This window comes from Magallana gigas, chromosome 2 (assembly GCF_963853765.1).
Source record: "Magallana gigas chromosome 2, xbMagGiga1.1, whole genome shotgun sequence".
Taxonomy (NCBI): Eukaryota; Metazoa; Mollusca; class Bivalvia; order Ostreida; family Ostreidae; genus Magallana; species Magallana gigas.
In genome coordinates this window covers 45,443,436-45,463,966 of record NC_088854.1, presented here as the reverse complement: position 1 = coordinate 45,463,966, position 20,531 = coordinate 45,443,436, and the positions used below count along the sequence as shown (strand labels likewise).

Sequence of the window (20,531 nt, the reverse complement as noted above, 5' to 3'; positions counted from 1 at the left end):
TTTTACACAATGTACAGAAATCTACTTAGAGAGAACAAGATTAAAGAACACATTTCTTCATATATAACATGTAAATTTAAGGCATCTGGGGCAAAAGACTCTCAACTTTCGGTTAAGAGGTCTTTGAAGCTGTTTGATGGTTACTTCCAGTTAACAGGTCTATACAACATTTTCAAAAACTCCTCGTTGTCAAATTTCGTCACCAATCTCACATTATTGGGTCTCTTTAACATCCTTCCCCAGTCGACGACCATCATCCCGTAAGTATATTCACCTTTGACCTCAACTGTTGCGTAAACTTCTTTGAACTCTGTGACAACTGCTGATTCGTTAATGACGACAGCCATGGCAAATTCGTCACAAGGGACATACTTCTCCCAGCCCATGTCTGTCCTTAATTTTTGGAAAAGTTTTTCTTCTATGCGCCTCAAGAAATCGTTAACCTTTGATTTTGTCTTTCGAAGCTTGTCATATTCTTTCTGATATAAAAAAAAAGAGCAATTATGGAAAACAAATTTTATTTCATACTTTGCGCAATTTCATTTTTCTGTTCTTTTATATACTTTTTGTACATGTATTTTAAAAAATGATCGGGGACAAAATAATTAAAGAAAAACAACTGATTGTCAAAATAATTAACTTGGGAATGATTATTGCATTGTCTACAGTACTTAAATCAAGTGACTGCATTAATTACCCAGGTGAGGGCGTTTTCGTAACAGGGGTCCATCCCAATCACTGTTATAGGACCCTCTAGTTGTGTCAGAACTATTTTTGCGGCCTCGGGATCGGAGAAGAAATTGAACTCACTACACACAGTCATATTTCCTTTCCCTGGAATTCAGATTATTTGAGAACATCTTAGATACTAGTAAATACTCGTAGTAGTAACTTTCTGGCTCAAGTGAGTAAATAAAACGTATTCATATACATAAGTAGTCCATAGGCGTCGGAACCAGGGGGGGGGGCATTTTTGCAAAGTCATACATAACCATGACCAAAAACCTTATTTTTTCTTTTTTTCTTATTTCTTTTTTTTTTTTGCTTGTCAAGATTTCTGATAAGTCTAGCCCTACCCCCCCCCCCCCCCTACACACACACACTTTCAATTTGCTTCCGACGCCAATGTAGGCTGAATATTTTAATTAAACATCCCCATCACCATCCCTCCACACACGCACAATCACAAAGTTCAACAGCAAGCATCAGTATCACTTGCTCTATATCACTATAAATGGTATATACCAGTATAAGGCAAAGCTTATGAAAAACTCAAGTATACATATAGTTCTGCGAATGAAAAAAACATGTCGAAACGAATATTACAAATTCTAAGATAGGTAAAGTTAGCTACTAGTAACTGGCTACTAGTAACTGGCTACGAGAAGTAAAAAAAGCTAGCTACTAGTAACTGGCTACGAGATAAAATAAAAGTTAGCTACTAGTAACATATCTATATATGCCTGACTTGCTAATATCAACATTCTGCCGAGTCATCCACATAATATTACCACACAATTACTCAGATATCGCTCTTTATGTAGTCAGCTACTTGTGCATTTCGTTACAAATATCTTTATTTTTTGGCTGTTTTGTTAATATATCTCAAGTAGCTGTATATATAGATTGAAGATATATGCCAGACATGCTAATATCAACATTCTGTCAAGTCATCCACATAATATTACGACACAATTACTCAGATATCTCTCTTTATGTAGTCAGCTACTTGTGCATTTCGTTATAAATATCTTTTTTTTTGCTTTTTTGTCTGTATATCTCAAATAGCTGTATATATAGATTGTAGATATATGCCAGACATGCTAATATCAACATTCTGTCAAGTCATCCACGTTATATAATCACACAATCACTCAGATATCTCTCTTTATGTAGTCAGCTACTTGTGCATTTTGTTACAAATATCTTTATTTTTTGTTGTTTTGTCTATATCTCTCAAGTAGCTGTATATATAGATTGTAGATATATGCCAGACATGCTAATATAAACATTCTGTCAAGTCATCCACATAATATGATCACACAATCACTCAGATATCTCTCTTTATGTAGTCATTTACTTGTGCATTTCGTTACAAATATCTTTATTTTTTGTTTGTTTTGTAAATATATCTCAAGTAGCTGTATATATAGACTGAAGATATATGCCAGACATGCTAATATCAACATTCTGTCAAGTCATCCATATAATATTACGACACAATTACTCAGATATCTCTCTTTATGTAGTCAGCTACTTGTGCATTTCGTTATAAATATCTTGATTTTTTGTCTGTTTTGTCTATATATCTCAAGTAGCTGTATATTTAAACTGAAGATATATGCCAGACATGCTATTATCAACATTCCTTCAAGTCATCTACATAATATTTCGACACAATTACTCAGATATCTCTCTTTATGTAGTCAGCTACTTGTGCATTTCGTTACAAATATCTTTATTTTTTGTTTGTTTTGTAAATATATCTCAAGTAGCTGTATATATAGACTGAAGATATATGCCAGACATGCTAATATCAACATTCTGTCAAGTCATCCACATAATATTACGACACAATTACTCAGATATCTCTCTTTATGTAGTCAGCTACTTGTGCATTTCGTTATAAATATCTTTTTTTTGCTGTTTTGTCTGTATATCTCAAATAGCTGTATATATAGATTGTAGATATATGCCAGACATGCTAATATCAACATTCTGTCAAGTCATCCACGTTATATAATCACACAATCACTCAGATATCTCTCTTTATGTAGTCAGTTACTTGTGCATTTTGTTTCAAATATCATTCTTTTTTTGGCGGTTTTGTCGATATATTTCAAGTAGCTGAATTAATAGGTTGCAGATATATGCCAGTCTTGCTAATATCAACATTTCTTCAAGTCATCCACATAATATTACAACACAATTACTCAGATATCTCTCTTGATGTAGTCAGCTACTTGTGCATTTCGTTATAAATATCTTTATTTTTGGCAGTTTTGTCAATATATCTCAAGTAGCTGAATATATAGATGTAAGATATATGCCAGTCTTGCTAAAATCAACATTCTGTCAAGTCATCCACATAATATTACGACACAATTACTCAGATATCTCTCTTTATGTAGTCAGCTACTTGTGCGTTCCGTTACAAATATCTTTATGTTTTGGCGGTTTTGTCAATATACCTCAAGTAGCTGAATATATAGATTGAAGATAGATGCCAGACATGCTAATATCAACATTCTGTTAAGTCATCCACATAATATTACGACACAATTACTCAGATATCTCTCTTGATGTAGTCAGCTACTTGTGCATTTTGTTACAAATATCTTTATTTTTTGTTGTTTTGTCTATATCTCTCAAGTAGCTGTATATATAGATTGTAGATATATGCCTGACATGCTAATATAGACATTCTGTCAAGTCATCCACATAATATGATCACACAATCACTCAGATATCTCTCTTTATGTAGTCAGCTACTTGTGCATTTCGTTACAAATATCTTTATTTTTTGTTTGTTTTGTAAATATATCTCAAGTAGCTGTATATATAGACTGAAGATATATGCCAGACATGCTAATATCAACATTCTGTCAAGTCATCCATATAATATTACGACACAATTACTCAGATATCTCTCTTTATGTAGTCAGCTACTTGTGCATTTCGTTATAAATATCTTGATTTTTTGTCTGTTTTGTCTATATATCTCAAGTAGCTGTATATTTAAACTGAAGATATATGCCAGACATGCTATTATCAACATTCCTTCAAGTCATCTACATAATATTTCGACACAATTACTCAGATATCTCTCTTTATGTAGTCAGCTACTTGTGCATTTCGTTACAAATATCTTTATTTTTTGTTTGTTTTGTAAATATATCTCAAGTAGCTGTATATATAGACTGAAGATATATGCCAGACATGCTAATATCAACATTCTGTCAAGTCATCCACATAATATTACGACACAATTACTCAGATATCTCTCTTTATGTAGTCAGCTTCTTGTGCATTTCGTTATAAATATCTTTAGCTTTTGTCTGTTTTGTCTATGTATCTCAAGTAGCTGTACATATGGATTAAAGATATATGCCAGACATGCTGATATCAACATTCTGTTAAGTCATCCACATAATATCACGGCACAATTACTCAGATATCTCTCTTTATGTAGTCAGCTACTTGTGCATTTCGTTACAAATATCTTCATTTTTTGTCTGTTTTGTCTATATATCTCAAGTAGCTGTACATATAGATTAAAGATATATGCCAGACATGCTGATATCAACATTCTGTCAAGTCATCCACATAATATTACGGCACAATTTCTCCGATATCTCTCTTTATGTCGTCAGCTACTTGTGCATTTTGTTACAAATATCTTTATCTGTTTGCTGTTTTGTCTATATATCTCAAGTAGCTGAATATATAGATTGAAGATATATGCCGGAATGCTAATATCAACATTCTGTCAAGTCATCCACATAATATTACAACACAATTACTCAGATATCTCTCTTTATGTAATCAGCTACTTGTGCATTTTGTTCAAAATATCTTTATCTTTTTGCTGTTTTGTCTATATATCTCAAGTAGCTGTACATATATATTGAAGATATATGCCAGACATGCTAATACCAACACTCTGTCAAGTCATCCACATAATATTACGATAGAATTACTCAGATATCTCTCTTTATATAGTAAGCTACTTGTGTATTTTGTTACAAATATCATTATTTTTTGGCGGTTTTATGAATATATCTTTAGTAGCTGAATATATAGATTGAAGATATATGCCAGACATGCTAATATCAACATGCTGTCAAGTCATCCACATAATATTACCACACAATTACTCAGATATCGCTCTTTATGTAGTCAGCTACTTGTGCATTTCGTTGCAAATATCTTTATTTTTTGGCTGTTTTGTTAATATATCTCAAGTAGCTGTATATATAGATTGAAGATATATGCCAGACATGCTAATATCAACATTCTGTCAAGTCATCCACATAATATTACGACACAATTACTCAGATATCTCTCTTTATGTAGTCAGCTACTTGTGCATTTCGTTATAAATATCTTTTTTTTTGCTTTTTTGTCTGTATATCTCAAATAGCTGTATATATAGATTGTAGATATATGCCAGACATGCTAATATCAACATTCTGTCAAGTCATCCACGTTATATAATCACACAATCACTCAGATATCTCTCTTTATGTAGTCAGCTACTTGTGCATTTTGTTACAAATATCTTTATTTTTTGTTGTTTTGTCTATATCTCTCAAGTAGCTGTATATATAGATTGTAGATATATGCCAGACATGCTAATATAAACATTCTGTCAAGTCATCCACATAATATGATCACACAATCACTCAGATATCTCTCTTTATGTAGTCATTTACTTGTGCATTTCGTTACAAATATCTTTATTTTTTGTTTGTTTTGTAAATATATCTCAAGTAGCTGTATATATAGACTGAAGATATATGCCAGACATGCTAATATCAACATTCTGTCAAGTCATCCATATAATATTACGACACAATTACTCAGATATCTCTCTTTATGTAGTCAGCTACTTGTGCATTTCGTTATAAATATCTTGATTTTTTGTCTGTTTTGTCTATATATCTCAAGTAGCTGTATATTTAAACTGAAGATATATGCCAGACATGCTATTATCAACATTCCTTCAAGTCATCTACATAATATTACGACACAATTACTCAGATATCTCTCTTTATGTAGTCAGCTACTTGTGCATTTCGTTACAAATATCTTTATTTTTTGTTTGTTTTGTAAATATATCTCAAGTAGCTGTATATATAGACTGAAGATATATGCCAGACATGCTAATATCAACATTCTGTCAAGTCATCCACATAATATTACGACACAATTACTCAGATATCTCTCTTTATGTAGTCAGCTTCTTGTGCATTTCGTTATAAATATCTTTAGCTTTTGTCTGTTTTGTCTATGTATCTCAAGTAGCTGTACATATAGATTAAAGATATATGCCAGACATGCTGATATCAACATTCTGTTAAGTCATCCACATAATATCACGGCACAATTACTCAGATATCTCTCTTTATGTAGTCAGCTACTTGTGCATTTCGTTACAAATATCTTTATTTTTTGTCTGTTTTGTAAATATATCTCAAGTAGCTGTATAAATGGACGATATATGCCAGACGTGCTATTATCAACATTTCTTTAAGTCATCTACATAATATTCCGACACAATTACTCAGATATCTCTCTTTATGTAGTCAGCTACTTGTGCATTTTGTTACAAATATCATCATTTTTGGCGGTTTTGTCTATATATCTCAAGTAGCTGTATATTTAAATTGAAGATATATGCCATACTTGCTAAATTAACATTCCTTCAAGTCATCCACATAATATTACGACACAGGTACTCAGATATCTCTTTTTATGTAGTCAGCTACTTGTGCATTTTGTTACAAATATCTTTATTTCTCCCCATACGTTTTTCGAGTGCACCTAAAAAGATGAAGTGAATGAAAGAAAATAACCAGTGAAATTTAAATAATAAGTAAATTTTGCCCCCCCCCCCATCCCCTTCCAGATAAGATTTTTACAATCTTTATGATTTTAATTTTTTTTGTTTGTTCTTCAATATTTAAATTAAAAACTAGATATTTTTAATCTTAAATCTTTATGTACAGAAACTTGAGTAACATGGAAAGTGTTAAAAATGAAGATATTTGTAAAGAAATGCAGTAGTAGCTTACGATATTATGAGTGATATCTGAGTAGTTGTGCCGTAATATCATGTGGATGACCTAATAGAATGTTGAAATAAGCAAGACTGGTTAATATGAGCAGTCTATACATAAAGCTACTCGAAAAATGTTGACAAAATCCTAAAAAAAAAAAGAAATATTTTTAACAAAATGTTTTAGAAGCCGATGAGATTTAAAGGGATATCTAAGTAATTGTGTCATAATATCATGTTAGTGACCTTATAGAATGTTTAAATCAACCACACTAGTAGATATCTTCATTTTTTTACACAGCTACTTGAGGTTTATCAACTAAACTGTTGAAAATGGAAGTTTTTATAACAAAATGCACTTGTAGCTGATGAGATTGAGAAAGATATATAAGTAATTATGTCGTAATATCATGTGAATGTCCTAATATAATATTAAAATGAACATGACTTGTATATATCAGCATTCTATATACAGCTACTTGAGATATATTGACAAAACCGCCAAAAAATAAAGATATTTGTAACAAAATGCACAAGTAGCTGACCACATAAAGGGAAATATCTGAGTAATTGTGTCGTAATATTATGTGGATGACTTGAAGCAATGTTGATAATAGCATGTCTGGCATATATCTTCAGTTTAAATATACAGCTACTTGCAATATATTGACAAAACCGTAAAAAAATAACGATATTTGTAACAAAATGCACAAGTAGCTGACTACATAAAGAGAGATATCTGAGTAATTGTGTCGTAATATTATGTAGATGACTTGAAGGAATGTTGATAATAGCATGTCTGGCATATATCTTCAGTTTAACTATACAGCTACTTGCAATATATTGACAAAACCGTCAAAATATAAGGATATTTGTAACAAAATGCACAAGTAGCTGACCACATAAAGAGCGATATCTGAGTAATTATGTCGTAATATTATGTGGATGACTTGAAGGAATGTTGATAATAGCATATCTGGCACATATCTTCAATCTAAATATACAGCTTCTTGCAATATATTGACAAAACCGTAAAAAAATAACGATATTTGTAACAAAATACACAAGTAGCTGACTACATAAAGAGGGATATCTGAGTAATTGTGTCGTAATATTATGAAGATGACTTGAAGGAATGTTGATAATAGCATGTCTGGCATATATCTTCAGTTTAAATATACAGCTACTTGAGATATATTGACAAAACCGTCAAAATATGAAGATATTTGTCACAAAATGCGCAAGTAGCTGACAACATAAAGAGCGATATCTGAGTAATTATGTCGTAATTTTATGTACATGACTTGAAGGAATGTTGATAATAGCATATCTGGCACATATCTTCAATCTAAATATACAGTTACTTGCAATATATTGACAAAACCGTAAAAAAATAACGATATTTGTAACAAAATGCACAAGTAGCTGACTACATAAAGAGAGATATCTGAGTAATTATGTCGTAATATTATGTGGATGACTTGAAGGACTGTTGATAATAGCATATCTGGCACGTATCTTCAATCTAAATACACAGCTACTTGCAATATATTGACAAAACCGTAAAAAAATAACGATAATTGTAACAAAATGCACAAGTAGCTGACTACATATAGAGAGATATCTGAGTAATTATGTCGTAATATTATGTGGATGACTTGAAGGAATGTTGATAATAGCATATATGGCACGTATCTTCAATCTAAATATACAGCTACTTGCAATATATTGACAAAACCGTAAAAAAATAACGATATTTGTAACAAAATGCACAAGTAGCTGACTACATAAAGAGAGATATCTGAGTAATTATGTCGTAATATTATGTGGATGACTTGAAGGAATGTTGATAATAGCATATCTGGCACGTATCTTCACTACATAAAGAGAGATATCTGAGTAATTATGTCGTAATATTATGTGGATGACTTGAAGGACTGTTGATAATAGCATATCTGGCACGTATCTTCAATCTAAATACACAGCTACTTGCAATATATTGACAAAACCGTAAAAAAATAACGATAATTGTAACAAAATGCACAAGTAGCTGACTACATATAGAGAGATATCTGAGTAATTATGTCGTAATATTATGTGGATGACTTGAAGGAATGTTGATAATAGCATATATGGCACGTATCTTCAATCTAAATATACAGCTACTTGCAATATATTGACAAAACCGTAAAAAAATAACGATATTTGTAACAAAATGCACAAGTAGCTGACTACATAAAGAGAGATATCTGAGTAATTATGTCGTAATATTATGTGGATGACTTGAAGGAATGTTGATAATAGCATATCTGGCACGTATCTTCAATCTAAATATACAGCTACTTGCAATATATTGACAAAACCGTAAAAAAATAACGATATTTGTCACAAAATGCACAAGTAGCTGACCACATAAAGAGCGATATCTGAGTAATTATGTCGTAATATTATGTGGATGACTTGAAGGAATGTTGATAATAGCATATCTGGCACATATCTGCAATCTAAATATACAGCTACTTGCAATATATTGACAAAACCGTAAAAAATAACGATATTTGTAACAAAATGCACAAGTAGCTGACTACATAAAGAGAGATATCTGAGTAATAATGTCGTAATATTATGTGGATGACTTGAAGGAATGTTGATAATAGCATATCTGGCACATATCTTCAATCTTAATATACAGCTACTTGCAATATATTGACAAAACCGTCAAAATGTAAGGATATTTGTAACAAAATGCGCAAGTAGCTGACCACATAAAGAGCGATATCTGAGCAATTGTGTTGTAATATTATGTGGATGACTTGAAGGAATGTTGATAATAGCATGTCAGGCATATATCTTCAGTTTAAATATACAGCTACTTGCAATATATTGACAACCCCGCCAAAAAATAAAGATATTTGTAACAAAATACACAAGTAGCTGACTACATAAAGAGAGATATCTGAGTAATTGTGTCGTAATATTAAGTGGGTGACTTGAATAAATGTTGATAATAGCATGTCTGGCATATCTCTATAATTTAAATATACAGCTACTTGAGATATATTGACAACCCCGCCACAAAATAAAGATATTTGTAACAAAATGCACAAATAGCTGACTACATAAAGAGAGATATCTGAGTAATTGTGTCGTAATATTATGTGGATGGCTTGAAGGAATGTTGATAATAGCATATCTGGCATATTTCTTCAATTTAAATATACAGCTACTTAAGATAAATTGACAAAACCGCCAAAATATACGGATATTTGTAACAAAATGCACAAGTAGCTGACTACATAAATAGAGATGTCTGAGTAATTGTGTCGTAATATTATGTGAATGACTTGATAAATGTTGATATTAGCATGTCTGGCATATATCTTCAATTTAAATATACAGCTACTTGAGATATATTGACAAAACCGCTAAAAAAAAGATAAAAAATAAAGATATTTGTAACGAAATTCAGAAGTAGCTGACTACATACAGAGGGATATCTGAGTAATTGTGTCGTAATTTTATGTGGATGACTTGACATAATGTTGATATTAGCAAATCTGGCATATATCTTCAATTTATATATACAGCTACTTGAGATATATTGACAATTGACAGTGATATAGTGCAATGTACATCTTAAGAACACAAATAAAAATCCTAGGTATGTGTTCTCACATGGACAGTAAGAAGTAACTAGAAGCCAAGTTTCTTTCATCTCGTAGCCAGTTACTAGTAGCTAGCTTCTCTTACTTCTCGAAGCCAGTTACTAGTAGCCAGTTACGAGCAGCCAACTTTGATTTTATCTCGTAGCCAGTTACTAGTAGCTAGGTTTTCTTACTTCTCGTAGCCAGTTACTAGTAGCCAGTTACTAGTAGCTAACTTTACCTATCTCAAATTCTACTCGAAGTTTTGAGCATGCACTGTTAAAAAAACAAGTTCGGCTTTAAGTGGAATTTTATCACCCACACTGTTCTGTACTTGTAATTCTATACCCGGAAATAGACAAACATTGGATGTTTGTTGCGTTATTCATGATAAGGGATTTCCCAGGCCACAGTTACTGTTTCGGTTGATTATGGCGTGGCTCGAACTGTTGAAGCCGTGGACACTTTTTCTATTTATTTCTCAACTAACAGGTATATATGTTGATATCTTTATATTTATAACGCTTTGTTTATATTGATAATAGATGATTTCAACAGTGTACTTTTGTTTCATCAAACATAGACCCTGGTATGTTAGGAGAGACATACCGGTATGCAATTATGAAGCAGGAGTGAATTATGATTTAACACATATAAATAATACTTATATATATGTGTCTATTAATTATTAAAATTTATTTTAAATCAACTACTCAGTCATTGATATAGGCCTACCGATAATTGAAAATCGTTAATTAGAAAAAGACAAGCCTGTAATTTATAGTCAAAAAGTATATTTATATCAACACTAGAAAATAATCAACATCATAAAAAAGTAACTAGGATCCTTAGATTATGGAATCTAACATCTGTCTACACATGTGCATGTAGCTAGTGTACTTTCATTTTGAACCAATGCGAATGGAACGATACCGTTATTTAGAATATGCTTCCATGTACAAAGACCCATGCACTAGTTGCAAACTACGGCCAATATGAAGGATTCTCTCCGAAAGAGCCCTGCTGACTCCTGACCGTGGCTTTAGACGATGTCCTCATCCTTACAATGTACGAGAATCCAGGTCCTCTCATGGCCGAGTGGACCCAGGGCCATGGCATTGTAAGGATGAAGGGATAAGTCCTTATACCATTTTCCTTTACAGCTATTTAGATTTTTTATTATAAAAATTTATTGTCATGTACAAAATTTCGTTATCAAGTGTTAGAATCTTTATATTTGTCCGGAAGTAAAATTCGTGTGATTTGATTCATTAATAACTATATTTCATTGTCATATTTCATTGGAGGGAGATACAGGCTACAGTGTCCTCTCAACTTGATCATCCATATACATTGCACATGTGTATTTTATCGTTTCTAGATTCTTGCTCTGATGATTCATGGCGTCTCATCAACAACGACTGTTTCAAAATCATGGACAGTCCAAGGCGTTTTGGTAACGCGTCCGTGCTTTGTTTGGAAACAGGGGGAGTACTCCTGTCCTACAAAAACCGGCAAGTACTAAGTGACCTCGATATCACCTCTCCCACGTGGCTAGAAAACTCCCAGGAAATGGACAATATTACCTATATATACGGATTACACCCTTCCCTGGAGCACAAAAATTTAACAACTGGCCAAAGATGTCCGAGCTTTTCCTCGAATTCCACTTTGATAACCTTCGACTGTGATGCTTTGTCTACCGTAGTTTGTCAGTTAAAACACTCGAACACTGAAAGAGGCAAAGGTCAGTTTGGCTGCTTTAGCTATATTGAAATTAAAATTAGATTTCATTTTTATTAATATAAAGTCATTTTATTGTCTCATTATTTCATTTTCAGGAATCCATCTGAAGTTGTTGGTTGCCATAGTGATATCAGGAGTCATATTTACCATTTTCCTTGCTCTTATAGTATATAGTGCAAAACGTCGTCTTGACGACGTAGATGAACGAGAGCCCAATACGGTAGTTTATGGAAAATACAAACATTTACATCAAACAGAGGTAGAGAAATGTAAAACTTTTACAGACAATGCAATTGTACTGAAAGACATTTCTACACCTGTGAATGGTGAACAGTGCAATGGTGTACCAGTTGAAGAGAGTGTTCAAATAAAACACGGAAAGTATGTTCAGTTTTCAGTGCCATCTACAGAATCTGAGCAAGCTACGTTTAATACGTAGAAATGCCATTCATCAGAAATTTTATATTGTTGTGTGAGTGTGGTACATGTATTTTTGTTAACCTTCCTTCAAGAGTTGCACTTTTATTTATATAAGGAGATTATTTTATACATCAATTCTTTATTGTCATTAAAATCATCTCATTTCACATAATTTTAGCATTTTTGTGTTGTCTTACCATAGTAATTACCGCCCATTATAACACAGTGTTGTAGATTCTTTCCGAGGGAGGGGTCCTGTCTTATTGCTGTGGCCACATTAGTTAACGGTCCCAAACACACAAGCGTCAAACTACCTAACGAGAAAACAACACAATTTCACTCAGGTCTACCTACAGAGGATGGATGTTAAATGTTACATTGTTGGATATCGAAACATATAATTACAAGAGTGAGACCTTTTCTGTAATAACAGGGTTTAAAATACTCCCGTGAGAGAAAATGAGTTATCACAATTTATTGTTTAATTCCGGTATTTCGTTGTTGAATATCTAATTAAGGGTTTTTTTTATAAACATTATACATTAAAAAGTTCTCAAAAAACCTTTATGTTCTCGACAAAGACGGACTATTGCGTTCGATGCCGTTTCTGCTTTGATGAGAGATTCGTCGACTGGTTCCGGATCCGGTGTATCTCCCAGTCCGTCCCTGCCGTGGTAGGGGTTGTCGTCGTGGGGTCGGTCGATGTCCAGTAAACTTTTATCGCTTCCGACATAGATAGGAATCTTTGTTTTCAGAATAAATATATTCGTAAGATATCGTTTCTTCGCTAGCCAAGGGGTTGTGATCCGCATCGCTCGTCACGAACGTGATGAGCGGTGCGGAAGACGTGAATTAGATCAGGTGCATGAATCTTACTAAATTTTTATACCTTAATATATTTGTTTACTTTAGATTTGAAAAAAAAATTAAAGAATAAAAAGAAGATACCAACACATGAAAGAAGTGAACACTACGTCTGTTTGCTGAGTGTTCGAGTATAAAATCTTGCAAAATTTATCGATAAAACTAAGTCCACGAGAAATAATGTTCTAAATTTAACAGTAAGGCATAAATAACCAAAAAAAAAACCCCATTGTCAACCTCCACTTCGCGTCGTTTGACAATGGTTTTCTTGGGGTGTCAATTTCAACAGTTACCCTCCCAAACCGGCACTCTTTATATAAGGAATAAGGAATCATTCTTTGAGTATTATGAGATGATAATTTCGGTCGAGGCGTGATCAAATCCAATAAAGCCCGAAGGGCTTTATGATAGATTTGATCACACCCCGACCGAAATTAACATCTCATAATATTCAAAGAATGATTCCTTATTACTTATATTTATATGATATTAAGCCATCGTACGATTATATATTTCAATATTAATAAGCAAACCCCGCTGGCACCTCGATTTGGAGTCATTTGTATTATGGGTTATATATTACAAAATCGATACGTAGTGTTATCACAGGCAAAGACACTGGAAAATGTAAATATATAATGGCATATCCACATATTGGAGTGCAATAGTAAGTCTATCAATTATACAGTGTTTTTATGATATCCACATACTTAGTTAAAAACTATTGGATTCTACTCACATCTAACCGGTCTGCCACACGGAGTATGCGCAGTACGTTGACTGACACTTGTTTAGGGAGGACATTTCCTTGGACGACGGTGATCGCTATCACATTGACTTCCGGTGAGCAGAGGGCCAAAAACAGTGCCTGGGCATCGTCAATTCCAGCATCGCAGTCAATTAAGATGGACTTGGACATTCTATTCTAAATGTCAAAGGAGTCAAGAGATTCACAAGAATATATAATTCTGTTCCTTTCTGTGGTCAATTCACTGAAAAAATTTGGGCTTTCACCCGTAAACGTACCGTAGTTTTGTGAAATATCTTATGTTATGTTATGCAGAACGTTTAACACTTATGACCCGGCGTCGCTTTCCTTTACGACCTCGTTACACTTTAACAGATGTTTTTAAAAAAATCTGATAACCAATTTTAGGTCACGCATGTTAGCATGAATAAAAAAACTCGAAACTGTATTAAATTTATATTATTCAGACAAATATGTATAAGTTCATATTTGTATTTATAGAGATCTATCGTAAAAAATCAAAATTAATGTTTGTTAAATGAAACACACCTACCCTTGATTCTTTGGGCATGCGCATATGTTCTCACGCAGATGAACTACCTTGAACATAATGTCCAAAAATATCTGAACTTACCTTATAATATATTTTATTATATGATTGATTAATCCTTAGCTCTGTTAATGGGGTCACATGGGCGTCTGAATCCAACTATCTGGGGGGAAAACCCCCAGAACATTATATTCACCTTCTAGTGATATAGGAGGTCAATAGCTTATGACATTTGATTTTCTCGACATTGGACTAAAATTAGATCGTCCCAATAAATGAGGTCTGCCCAGTGGCCCGAATGTTCATTAAATCGAAGTTCCAGTAGTTTGAAGGTTCATTAGTCAGTTCGGTTCATTTATTCGCTCAAAAACATTTCAAACATATTGTACATGAGGACAAAAATAACATTAAAATATACATATAAATTGGTCAGAGGTAAACATATATAAATATAAGGGTTATATATGGGCAGCGGAAAGGGCAAAAAATACATTTTTACAAAATCAACGATAAACTAAATTCAGCAATCTAAAATAATATTATCAATGACCATGAGTGCAAAACCAACAGTCTTCTCTGCAAAATAAATGTGCATAAAATCATTCAAAGATATCTAAATACAAATCAAACAAAACAAGAGGCCCATGGGCCACATCGCTCACCTGAACAGCAGTTCCTTGTAACATTACATTTCGTAGCATATGCTTTTTCTATTTTATAAACATTGAACCCCTTTCTTGGGACCCAGTTGTGGTCCGAGGTTTATGGTTGGCTTGAACAACATAAATAGTAGCATAGGAATGAAAACCGCACGTACACAACCTGAAAAACTGAACGTAGAAGAGTTCCACTTCAAGAGGAATAACTCTCAGACTGTACAGAACATCAAGAAAGATAACTCTTGGTTCCACTACATTAGAGTTTACACAATATGAGGATCCTTGCATAGTAATCTCACAAACTGTAGCATTATAGTTCTCGAGAAAAACTTTTTAAAAACATTTTCAATATATCTTTCTATGTTAAACTTTGAACCCCTCTTGGGGCCACAGTATTAGTCCAGTGCTAAAGTTTTAATTATTTGGAATCTACATTATTTAAGGATGCTTGCATAGTTATCTCACAAGCTGAAGCATTATAGTTCCCTAGAAAAAGATTTTTCAACATTTTCCCTCTATATTTCTATGCTAAACTTTGAACACCTCTTGGGGCCCCAGTATTAGATTGAGGTCACGGCTTTTATAATTTCGAATCTACACTATTTGAGGGTGCTTATGTAGTTATCTGACAAATTGATGCATTGTAGTTCTCGAAAAGAAGATTTTTAAACATTTTCCATATATACCGGTACTTCTACATTTAACTTTAAACCCATCTTGGGTCCCTAGTATTTGTCCAGGGGTCACTATTTTAAAACTGTAGAACCTTCATTATCCAAGGTTGTATGCATGATAGTAATCTCACAAATTGAAGCATTGTAGTTCTCGAGAAGAAGATTTTTTAACATGTTACCTTTATATTTCTATAATAAACTTTGACCCCATCTTGGGGCCCCAGTATTGGTCCCGGGGTCACGATTTTACCAATTAGGAATCTACATAAGCGAAGGATGCATGCATAGATATTCCACAAACTAAAACATTGTAGTTCTTGAGAAGAAAATTTTTTAACTTTTCCTTTATGTTTTTTAAAATGTTTAAATTTTGAACCCCTCTTGGTGCCCATCAATTGTCCGGGAGTTACAATTTTTTGAATCTACATTATTTAAGGATGTACATGTATGCATAGTAATATCCCAAACAGTTGCACTATAGTTCTTGAGACGATGATTTAAAAACATTTTCCTATATATGTTAAAATCTAAACCCCTACTGGGGCCCCACTTTTTGTTCGGGGGTCACGAGTTTTACAATCTTCACTATATATACAACCTTTTGTGTATGTATTGGCATTTTTGGTGAAGTGGTTCTTGAGAAGAACATTTTTTAAACATTTTTCATATGTAGTTCTATGTAAAACTTTGAACCCCGCCTGGGGCTGCAGTTTTGGTCTGAGGGTCACGATTTCTACAATTTAGAATCTTTATTATACATACAAGCTTTTGTGTAAATATTGGCATTTCTGGTGCAGTGGTTCTTGAGAAGAAGACTTTTTAGACCTTTTCCTATGTATTTCTATGTTAAACTTTGAACCCCGCCTGGGGCCCCAGTTTTGGTCCGAGGGTCACAAGTTTTTACAATTTAAAATCTTCACTATATATACAAGCTTTTGTGTAAATATTGGCATTTCTGGTGCAGTGGTTCTTGAGAAGAAGATTTTTTAAACATTTTCCTATGTATTTCTATGTTAAACTTTGAACCCCGCCTGGGGCCCCAGTTTTGGTCCGAGGGTCACGAATTTTACAATTTAGAATCTTCACTATGTATACAAGCTTTTGTGTATGTATTGGCATTTCTGGTGCAGTGGTTCTTGAGAAGAAGATTTTTTAAACATTTTCCTATGTATTTCTATGTTAAACTTTGAACCCCGCCTGGGGCCCCAGTTTTGGTCCGAGGGTCACGATTTTTACAATTTAAAATCTTCACTATATATACAAGCTTTTGTGTAAATATTGGCATTTCTGGTGCAGTGGTTCTTGAGAAGAAGATTTTTTAAACATTTTCCATAATGATTGTATTTCTATGTTAAACTTTGAACCCCGCCTGGGGCCCCAGTTTTGGTTCGATGGTCACGATTTTTACAATTTAGAATCTTCACTATATATACAAGCTTTTGTGTAAATATTGGCATTTCTGGTGCAGTGGTTCTTGAGAAGAAGATTTTTTAAACATTTTCCATTGTATTTCTATGTTAAACTTTGAACCCCGCCTGGGGCCCCAGTTTTAGTCCGAGGGTCACGATTTTTACAATTTAGAATCTTCACTATATATACAAGCTTTTGTGAAAATATTGGCATTTCTGGTGCAGTGGTTCTTGAGAAGAAGATTTTTAAAGACATGCACCCTATACTTACTGTTTTGCAATTATCTCCCTTTTGAAAAGGGCTGTGCCCTTTATTTTAACAATTTATAATTCCCTTTCCATAAGGATGCTTTGTACCAAATTTGGTTAAATTTGGCCCAGTGGTTTTTGAGAAGAAGTTGAAAATGTGAAAAGTTTACAGACGGACGGACAGACAGACGGACGGACGGACGGACGGACGACGGACAACGGGTGATCAGAAAAGCTCACTTGAACCTTCGGTTCAGGTGAGCTAAAAAGTAAAACCAACAGACATAAATGTAAAACGAACATACATCAACATGAAACAAGCGGACGCACAAATAAACGCCAGGTGCGTAAAAAATCGTGTATGTTTAAGAATAAGAATAGCAAAGGTTTTGAATGGATATAACCATGCAAAAAGTTTAACGATGAATATTTTACACGCCATATTTAAAGTACCTAATAAGTGCGAAACAAATTCATATTGAAACAAAACCTAATGGACTTATTCAATGAGTTTTACTTATTGATAACGTTTATATACCTGTATCTCCGGTAGGGGGTTGTAGTGCTTTATCAATCACTTGGAAATAAAAAATAAGTAGGGTTTAGGAATTTTTTTTATCAAAATGTTTGCTGTAAAATTTATAATTTATGATAACCGGAAATGCACAAACAGAATGACATACAGACGAACAAACGGATAGAGCTAAATTTATATTCTCAATTAAGAGTAAAAGCGGGGGATAATATATAACATGGAAACAAAACGAATCCTAAAGAATCTGCATGAACTCAAGTCGAATAAATATATAGAATTTAAAAGAAAGTGAAAAAGAAACGAATAAACAAGAGGCCCATGGGCCACATCGCTCACCTGAGGAACAATAGGTATGATAAAATCAGCTTAATGGAGTCATAATACAAACAATCTGGACAATGTACAATAATACATGTAGATCCTGTATAAATAAAATCCATCCCCCCCCCCTGGATATTCTTATGTTTATAATCATTAGTCCCTTTTCTAACAGGATGATTTCATAGTCATATCACATGTTGAGTATAGCAGTTCTCAAAAAGATCCTTAACAATTGTTTCTATATGTGATATAAAGCTACATCAAACTCTGAACCTTCTTGTGAGGCCGAAGAATTGTCCTGGAGCCAAAGTCTTAACAATTATAAAGAATCATCTGGCTGATTAGTTTCTGAGAAGAAGATTTTTAAAGATTTACTCTATATATTCCTATGTAAAACTTCGACCCTCCATTGTGCCCCACCCTATACCCCCGGGGATCACGATTTTCACAACTTTGAATCTATACTACCTGAGAATGCTTCCACACAAGTTTCAGCTTTCCTGGCTGATTAGTTTCTGAGAAGAAGATTTTTAAAGATTTACTCTATATATTCCTATGTAAAACTTCGACCCCCCCCCCCCCCATTGTGCCCCCACCCTACATCCAGGGGTCATGATTTTCACAACTTTGAATCTACACTACCTGAAGATGCTTCCACACAAGTTTCAGCTTTCCTGACTTTCTTGTTCTTAAGAAGGTTTTTGAAAATTTCTCGAAATTTTTCATTAATTTCTAATTATCTCCCCTTGAAAACGGGTGTGACCCTTAATTTTCACAACTTTGAATCCCCTTTGCCTAAGGATGATTTGTGCCAAGTTTGGTTGAAATTGGCCCAGTAGTTCTTGAGAAGATGTTGAAAATGTGAAAAGTTAACGGACAGACGGACGACACGGACAGACAAAATGTGATCAGAATAGCTCACTTGAGCTTTCAGCTCAGGTGAGCTAAAAACCAAAGGGCCAAATAATTATATACTATGTGAACTGTCAATTTCTTTTTGGATGTATAGTAGTTAGACTGGAATATAGTGAGCTAAAAACAAATAAAAAATGTACGAATATAATATACGTACATCGATTCCAGAGGTAACGTGGTAGTTTGTTTCATTTAAAGTAGAAAATACAGATTTTAAAGGAAGATGCAATTTTAAAAGGGGGGGGGGGGGCAAAACAAAGTGGTATTATTAAACAAATTAATTTAATATTAATTAACGTACTGCATGGTTTAATTTGAATCATTTTGTAAGCTACTTTTTTGAATTTGCTTAATATGACGAATTCTTACTTGAAAAACTGCTGCATGGAATGAATTCCGACCGGCGATGTGAATATTGTACTTCGATCCGAGGGCGATTCGTCGAGAGAAAAACCCCAGAATGATATATATATTCCATCATGACGTTAACGATAAAGTACCTTTACAACCGATAAGCTTATAGTTAGGATAAAAACAATCAACATACAATGATAAATGTATCTAAACTAAACTGTACGTAATATCGACAGAGAAAATAATCAACAACAGTCATATATGGTTCATCATGAATCCGCGCTTGTCCATAAATTATTTTCAGTGTGGTAAAAAAAATTTAGATTTCACAAATATATATAACTACATAACTGCCTGTGATATTAAAAAATTTGACAACAAAGGTACGATTTCATTGTCGTTTATTGTTTGCGCCTTTTTTTCTTCAAAAATAAAATTGAAACAGGTAAAAAAAAAAATGCATTCTTTGGGGTAAAAAGTCATACCAAGAGCAAAACGTAAACATCCGGTGAAATAAGCACGGTGCGAGTTTCCTTCCATGATCTTGACAACCACCTCACATTTATGTTAATTAGGAAAGCATATAATCGTTTATAACTAAATTAGGCACCGATGCAAAAGCTAAAACGATTTATCCAGGGTTAACTCCAATAATCCGAGGT

The 20,531-nt window shown here is 33.4% G+C and overlaps 1 protein-coding gene and 1 long non-coding RNA gene across 6 annotated transcripts; one reads left to right on the top strand and one right to left on the bottom strand.

The window, feature by feature from the left end:
* Positions 1-12: 12 nt before the first annotated feature.
* On the bottom strand, positions 13-20,490 carry LOC105319213 (nucleoside hydrolase). Of its 5 annotated transcripts, XM_034445491.2 has the most exons (8): positions 20,355-20,490; positions 19,885-20,015; positions 18,283-18,321; positions 14,195-14,380; positions 13,154-13,334; positions 12,789-12,905; positions 698-834; positions 13-479 (listed from the first exon to the last, which is right to left on the bottom strand). In XM_034445491.2, exons 4-8 carry the CDS (start codon positions 14,372-14,374, stop codon positions 141-143), a joined length of 954 nt encoding a protein of 317 aa, XP_034301382.2. In that variant the 5' UTR covers positions 14,375-14,380; positions 18,283-18,321; positions 19,885-20,015; positions 20,355-20,490; the 3' UTR covers positions 13-140. The 5 variants fall into 5 exon arrangements, with proteins under 5 accessions (XP_034301382.2, XP_065932883.1, XP_034301383.2 ...); XM_066076811.1 differs by lacking the exons at positions 18,283-18,321; positions 19,885-20,015 and having other exon boundaries at positions 20,355-20,469; XM_034445492.2 differs by lacking the exons at positions 18,283-18,321; positions 20,355-20,490 and having other exon boundaries at positions 19,885-20,243.
* On the top strand, positions 10,745-12,763 carry LOC105319212 (uncharacterized). Its single transcript, XR_010711166.1, has 3 exons — positions 10,745-10,917; positions 11,807-12,172; positions 12,267-12,763. It is a non-coding gene; the product is annotated as an uncharacterized lncRNA (long non-coding RNA).
* Positions 20,491-20,531: the final 41 nt, after the last annotated feature.

Coding starts and splice junctions, on each gene's coding strand:
- LOC105319213 (XM_034445491.2), bottom strand. CDS start 14,374: ATGTCCAAGTCCATCTTAATTGACTGCGATGCTGGAATTGACGATGCC. Junction 12,906..13,153: donor TCTTTGTCGAGAACATAAAG/GTTTTTTGAGAA, acceptor TTTTCTCGTTAG/GTAGTTTGACGCTTGTGTGT. Junction 480..697: donor ACGAAAACGCCCTCACCTGG/GTAATTAATGCA, acceptor TTTTTATATCAG/AAAGAATATGACAAGCTTCG.